The sequence below is a fragment of the Hibiscus syriacus genome, unplaced genomic scaffold, assembly GCF_006381635.1.
Source record: "Hibiscus syriacus cultivar Baekdansim isolate YM2019G1 unplaced genomic scaffold, ASM638163v2 tig00111366_pilon, whole genome shotgun sequence".
Classification (NCBI taxonomy): Eukaryota; Viridiplantae; Streptophyta; class Magnoliopsida; order Malvales; family Malvaceae; genus Hibiscus; species Hibiscus syriacus.
Window position 1 is genome coordinate 750611 of NW_024063071.1, and position 7641 is coordinate 758251.

The following is a 7641-nucleotide window of genomic DNA, read 5'->3' on the forward strand; positions in this document are numbered from 1 at the left end:
GGCTCAAGACACGAACTGCAAAGACTGCCAGGGAGTTCGTGAAATTACAAAACACATTTTGAGGAATTGCACAAAAGCAAAAGGAGTTTGGGACTGCAAAGACTGCATGTCGAAACGAGAAATCAACGCTCAACAAATATAGATAAAGAAGCTGAAAGAAGAGCTACTGAGGGTCCAGAGCCAATGCCTGGCAATGCAGATGCAAATAGAGAAATTAATGGATAAGAGGAAAGGGTTTTTCAGGTGGAGGAAGCTGTGGATAATGCCTTCCCTTGAGAGTAGCGTGAGCGTTTTCGAGAGGATTGAAGAAGACCGAGAGACTAACTTCGGGAGGCAAACACCCACAGATGTCAAAGCAAAGTTTGTTCGAGGTAGGACTCCTCCCAAGTAGACAAAATCCATGTCTTGAATGGATTAATGACGCAATGAAATGTTTTGTACTGTAATAAACGTATTTGTATGATTCCCAACCTGTGGCAAGGTATATGGTAATAATAATAACAGTACCAAGTTGTAAGTTCAATAACGTACTCAAAACAAAAGCAACGAGATGATACTGATAATGCAGAAAATGAAATCCCGATTGTATAAAGTAGACGAGATTAGATCGAATAGAGATTCAAGCATTTGTTCAATGAATGAACAAGTTGTTATGCTTGATAGATGTAATTTCTTTTCTCAGCATCTCAATCTCTGATATAAGGCGAGCAATCTGTTCATCCTTGTTATTTCTCAGCATCTCATTCTCTGATCTAAGGCCAGCAAGTTCACCATTCATCCTTAAAATTTGTTGATTCAGCATTTCGATGCATCGGTCCTTAGCCTGCTCTTTTGCTTTGAGACGCAGCCTATATTTTTTATCTTTGCTTAGTGATCTTTGCAAAGGCTGACGATTTTGTGCTGCATCAGAACCAAATGTTGTTGATATTCAGTTTTTGCAAGGAAAAAGATCAGAGAGTGAGCAACATTAATAAGGACTGTTTAACGACATACTTGAATGTTGGTGTGGCCTAACAAGGTCATTTGGCTGCAGGGGGTAACCAATGTACCGTGGAGTTTGTGAACTTGAGGGTACATCCAGCAGCTGGTTAAAGGTCGAATACTGCAGCTTTTCTCTAAAAAAAAACCTTATACATTGATTAGAGAAAGATTAGTGCAACCTAAAGAAGAAAAGAACAGTGTGGTTAATGATATTACCAAAATGAGGGTGGCTCGGAAGATCATTTCGCTGCATGGAACCATCAGAGTACCCTCGGCTTTGTGAACCCAACATCTGGTTAAAGTCGTCGGGTCCTAAAACCAGAAAACAGTTCAACAACATAAATACTAACAGTTTTCAGTGAAAAATATAAAAAGAAGATTCCGAACAGGTTGAGCCTCACCATCGAAGTAGTCCGAGAAAAGCAAGGGTGAGTGGGGTGGGTTTATGGAATTCTCTTGAGTGAATGAGATTGGTATGCCAGGACTCGGTGCCCTTCCTTGCCAACTACCATCACCACAATCTGCCACAAATACAATATATATATATATATATATATAACTCCAACCTTATACAAAATACAAGGAAAATCCATGTAATATTATTTTAAAGGAATTTTCTTTTATCAGCCAATGAGCCAACTGAAATTTTACCAAGATAAATGGTCATCTAACAGGTTATAATCCGACAACATTGATAAAACAGTGTCGAGCTATAAGAAAAGAGATCATAAAAGTACTGATTTGATCTCATACTGAACCGAAATACTAACAATAGAGCTCATAAAAAATTCAACAGTACTAAGAGACCAGTCTCCTCAGCTCTTGGCAATTTCTAAGTCTGTTTTTCACCCTAAATTATAAATCACTTTCGAGTTTCCAACACAAAGATGGTTTTATCAAGTTTTGAGAACTTGAAAAAATATTTGAAGATGCTTTCATAAGCTGGTAATGAATGAAGTTGTAGTGAATAAATGTAAAAGAAATACCTGAAGGCTTATCCTCCGGTGATCCCCTGTCTCCCATGATCTGCAACGCTACCAACGACTTAGTCCCAGTTTCGTCCACAGAAGGAGAATGTATGTATATTTGGTGTAAAGTTTCCACCCTTGGATGGATACATATTTACGTATTTATGTTTCGATGAACTCAAGGTGTTCTTCCAGGTTCAACATATATATTTTTTATATATGTATATATACGTAACAGAAGTTTTGATAGACTGGTATCAGGGGTGTGCAAAAAATCCGATCCGACTGATCTGATTCGAAAATTCAGATATTTAATATGTTTTTTATTTTTGGATATTCCAGATCGGATATCCGAAAAAATTTAAGATAATTGGATTGGATACGTATCAGATAAATTCCAAGTTTGGATTATCCAAAAACATGAAGAAAAAAAATTGGGCTTTTAGATTTTAGATATTCTTCTACCTAATAAATGAGTAACTCATTAACCCATTAAAACTCTAACACAATAAAAAGTAAGATATTTAATTATTTATTGTGTGTGAGTAATTAAATATATATATATATATAGTAGAGGTATCAAATAAATTAAATTAAATCAAAAAATTTAAATTTTAAAATTAATTTTTTTCAAATTAAATTTTATATTTGAATCCAGTTATCCGATCCGAAAATTCAGAATATCCAAAAATTCGGATATCCGATTTTTTCGGGTAGGATAAGATCACTCTTTTAGGTATATGAAATTTTCAGGTATCCGAATTTTTGAACTATATCAGATCTGATATTCGAATTTACACACCCCTACTTGATGTCACATGAAATATTTATTATTAGTTTGGCATGAAATATTTTATTGTTAGTTTGACATTGAAAAAAAATAATTTTTATATAACTCATTAACCCATTAAAGCTCTAATACAATAAAAATTAAGATATTTAATTATTTAATATATGTGAGTAATTAAATGTATGTATATATATATATAGTAGATGTATCGAATAAATTACATTAAATCAAATAATTTAAATTTTAAAATTATTATTTTTCAAATTAAATTTTATATTCGAATCCAGATATCCGATCTAAAAATTCAGATATCCGATATTTTTGGATCAAATACTATCATTATTTTAGGTATCCGAAATTTTGAACCATATCAGATTCGATATTCGAATTTACACACCCCTACTTGATATCACATGAAATATTTTATTATTAGTTTGACATTAAAAAATAATTTTTATATAAATCATAATAATTATGGATTATTTACAGAAAAGTGGTCAAGGAACCGCGCGTCAAGATTTCATAGATGACATATAATGTCCTTTTCTGGGTTTAACTACTGAACCCACCAAAGTCCAAAACCGCTTGTTATAAGTTTATTTATCTCTTTTATTCTTAGTTAACAAAACAAAAAATCTCTTTCATTCTTTGGGTAAACTATCTATTTGATCTCCTATATATTCTTGTATTTATATTTTGGTCATTTACCTATTTTTTAAATAAAATCACGTCTTATTTTACATTTTATTTCTATTTTGATCAGTCGTTAATTAAATTTAATTGTTGAAATAATAGAGCTCATAATATGATCTAGTATAGTAACAATTTTAATCTATAAAATTTATATATTATATCAATTTGATCATAATTTAAAATAATTTATCTTCGATTGTTTATCAAAACTTTACTTCAGTGATCACATATTGACTTACAGTCAAAGATACCTCGTTGCCGAGGCAGTAGAAGAGACGGCGGCGGAAGCAGTGCACATGCCTCCACATAACCACAATCGGCCTTTGTGTCAAGCAGTTCGACACCATTTGAAAAGAACTTAAAGCATATGCGAAATTCATGGGAATCAACTTCGAATTCGACATAGTCCAATGGCGTATCTAGGCCTAGGCCATGCCCAACCCTTTGCCAAAATATAGGGTAAATTACTCTTTAGCCACCCACTTGTTATTTAGTTTATGTTTTGGTCATTCAACAATTATTTTTTTTTCAAAAAGCATACCTAATGATATCTTTTGGTTCTATTTTGGTCACATGCCGTTAAAAAATTAACAATTATACTAACATGACATTTTTTATTATTATTTTTCAATTCTGATGTGTTATTATCTTACGATGACTCTTTAACATCAATGTTAATTTTTTAAATTAAAAGTATATATTAATAATATTAGATGAAGTTCTTGTCGTTAACAACATTCTTCAACTTCATTGCATCATTAAAGAAAGAAGGGGAGCTTTAAACTCAGTTCTTCAAATGATCCACGAGCTGTCCCAGAAGCTTTTGGTGCTCGTCGAGCAAGATTCAAGCCAAAATGGGCCTCCTTTTCTTTGCAGATTCATGGAAGCACTCCATTAACGGTGCCGGTCACTGTGGAAATGGTTGTTAACGGTAAATGACCGATTTGTTATCAATCGATAACTTTAATATATAAATCGTTAGTTTTAAAACTACCATGAAAAAACATTAGTGACCATTCACACAACACACAAGTTACCTTACCTATAAGAAACCAACAACAGACGGTTATTCTTCTGTTTTACTTTTTGTAATCACATTATGATGTTTAATTCCATAACATTGCCTTTAAGTCAGTAATGTGATTATTACTATGAGTACCAAAGTTCGGTGCAATAAATTTTGTAAACAAAGTATGTGGTAATAGTAATGATAACAGTACCAAGTTGTAAGTTCCATAACATACTCAAAACAAAAGCCACGAGACTGATAATGCAGAAAATGAAATCCCCATTGCATAAAGTAGTGGAGATTAGATGAAATAGAGATTGGAGCATTTGTTCAATGAGTGAGGAGGTTGTTATGCTTGATAAATGATGTGATTTCTTTTCTGAGCATCTCAATCTCTGATATTAGGTGAGCAATCATTTCATCTTTGTTATTTCTCAGCATCTCATTCTCTGATCTAAGGTGAGCAAGCTGTTGATCCTTGAATGCAAGCTCTGATTTAAGGCGAGCAAGCTGTATATCCTTTTCCCCACTCTCCGATATAAGGCGAAGAAGCTGTTCATCCTTCATCGCAAGCTTCAATCTAAAGTCAGCAAGTTGTTCATCCTTCTTTTGCTCTTTTTCCTTGAGACGCAGCCTGTATTTTTGATCTTTGCTTAGAGATCTTTGCAACGGTTGACGATTTTGTGCTGCATCAGAACCAAATGCTTGTTGATATTCACGTTGTTGGTTAGACCCCAGAGATAGAGTACACGTATTGAGTTTTTGTAACGACATACCTAAATGTTGGTGGGGGCTAACAAGGTCACTTGGCTGCGGGGGATAACCAATATGCCGTTGAGTTTGTGAACTTGTGGGTATATCCAGCAGCTGGTTCAAGGTGGAAGACCCTGAGATTAAAACAAAAACTTCAAAGCATAATCACTGCCATCACTTGAAGTCGTTAAATTTTTGATGTTTGAATAGTAAGTAGCTGAACACCCTTGGTTTTGCATAAGGTGGTGCTCAGCACGGTGGGGAAGACTTGGAGTGGGAGTAGATTGATCATTGTTGTCAGAGCAAGCTAGGGGATAAACAGGGCCGTTTACTTGATGAACTGAGATGGGGGGGAGAAAACAATTTTGAAGAATGTTCGCAACTTTTCTTTCAAAAAGGAAAACCTTATTCATTGATTAGAGAAAGATCAGTGCAACCTAAAGAGTGGTTAATAATATTACCAAAATGTGGGTGGCTCTGAAGATCATTCGGCTGCATGGAACCATCAGCGTTCCCTTGTGTTTGTGAACCCAACAACATCTGGTTAGAGCCGTCAGTGCCTAAAAACAGCAAGCAGTTCCAAAACTTAAATTATTTATAAGAAATCCAGGAAGAAGATGAGTGTTCATAAGAAATCCAGGTTATTATCTATAATGGTAGACATGTTTATGAGTCATTCTTTCATTTAGGTTTTGGGTTGATTGTGTTGATACTAAGCTCTAAAACAACCCAAAGCCTTTAACTTTTAAAAGGAAGTAATGTTCAATGATATACCTCCAACACTGTGAACTTGGTCTTTATACATTCATTATTCTTAAAACAGAGCTGAAAATGTTATGTATATTCTTATGAAATTGAATTGTGTAACAAGTAATTGATATGTACCTGATGAATACAACATCTCGTCAAAGCCGGTAAGGCCTAAGAACAGAGCAGTTCAAAAACATAAATATCTTTGAAGTGTCAAGTTTTGAGTGAAAAATATAAAAGAAGATTCCTAACAGGTTGAGCCTCACCATCGAAGTAGTCCAAGGAATGTAAGCGCATGGCATTCTCTTGAACAAAATAAAAGGACAAACCATGTAATATTTTAAAGGATTTGTTTTATCAGCCAATGAGCCAATTGAAATAATCATCTAACAGTGTTCCGTAATTCAAATCAATATGATCACTGCCGCCAAATCCTGTACGATGATGCAAAAGAGAATCTCGGTGGACAAATCTGAGGTAGGAGGCCTAAAACATCGGTGTTTCCCCTACTGTTAGAAGAAATAGTACTTGAAGAACTCGATGTTGTTTCCTTTGCTTCTTTTGTTCCTACGACATCCACCTCCAACGTGAACATTTCTCAAGACACCCCCTCTGGTTCAGTACCTTTTACATGTCTTGCAAAAGTATCGAGGCTGTGTGATAAAGTATAGAGGCTATGAGATACTGTAGTTGCAGTGACCAAACTTGGTGTTATTCGATTCACATCATGGGCATTTTCTGTTTCAGGGCATGTTTAGGTTGGCCAACCCCGGGGATAAAGTATCGAAGTTGTGTGAGACTGTAGTTGTTGTAGTAACCAAACTCGGTGTTGCTCGATTAACATCTTGGTCATTTGCTGCTTCCGTGCATGTGTATGTTGGCCAATCCCGGTATCAAGGCTGAGTGAGACTGTAGTTGTTTTAGTAACCGAACTTGGTGTTGCTCGATTCACATCTTGAGCATTTGCTGCTTCCGGACATGTGTAAGTTGGGCAGCCCCGGCGATAAACTATCGAGATCGTGTGAGACTGTAGTTGTTGTAGTAACCCAACTTGATGTTGCTCGATTCACATCTTGGGCATTTGCTGCTTCCGGACATGTTTATGTTGGGCAGTCCCGGCGATAAACTATCGAGACTGTGTGAGACTTTAGTTGTTGATGTAACTTGCAGAAGGTACTGGAGGAGAGAGTGTTTCTTGAGAATGTTCCGGTCAGAGAAGAACAAAAGAGGCAGCCGATATCGTGAGGAAGCGGTGCCAGACAAGCATTTTCTAGTCGGACCTCAGGTTCGTCCACACTTGTTTGAGTTTCCAACACAATGATGATTTGATCAAGTTTTGAGAATTTGAAAAAGATTTGAAGATGGTAAAGAATGAAGTTGAAGTAAAAGAAATACCTGTTGGTCCCCAGTTATCTCCCATGATCTCTCAACTTCCTTGGAGCTCTCTGTTAAAATGATGCTTCTGTACCTTGGGATCTTCCCTGAAGTTTACCTACGGAGAAGGACAGTGTGTATATTATATATATCTGAATAATAAACTATTGCTGTGGGAGAAAAGAGAACTATACCGTGTGAATCGATTAAAATGCGTGGGTCATACGTCATAACCCCTATACTTCATTAAAAATGTTTTTTTAATATTTGATAGGAAATATAATTAATAAGATTATAAAATGGCAAACTAGTGAATATTATAT

At 35.3% G+C, this 7641-nt stretch overlaps 1 protein-coding gene across 1 annotated transcript; it reads right to left on the reverse strand.

The window, feature by feature from the left end:
• Positions 1 to 4771: 4771 nt before the first annotated feature.
• LOC120159515 lies at positions 4772 to 5999 on the reverse strand. The gene is made up of 4 exons (XM_039170100.1): positions 5969 to 5999; positions 5656 to 5754; positions 5218 to 5328; positions 4772 to 5127 (listed from the first exon to the last, which is right to left on the reverse strand). Exons 1-4 carry the CDS (start codon positions 5997 to 5999, stop codon positions 4772 to 4774), a joined length of 597 nt encoding a protein of 198 aa, XP_039026031.1.
• Between the last annotated feature and the right edge of the window lie 1642 nt (positions 6000 to 7641).

Excerpts from the sequence above, each read along its gene's own strand:
- LOC120159515 (XM_039170100.1), bottom strand. The coding sequence starts at position 5,999 with ATGTATAAAGACCAAGTTCACAGTGTTGGAG. Across the intron at positions 5,329-5,655 it reads TCAGAGCCACCCACATTTTG|GGTCTTCCACCTTGAACCAG; the intron begins GTAATATTATTA and ends TTTTAATCTCAG. Across the intron at positions 5,128-5,217 it reads TAGCCCCCACCAACATTTAG|CACAAAATCGTCAACCGTTG; the intron begins GTATGTCGTTAC and ends GTTCTGATGCAG.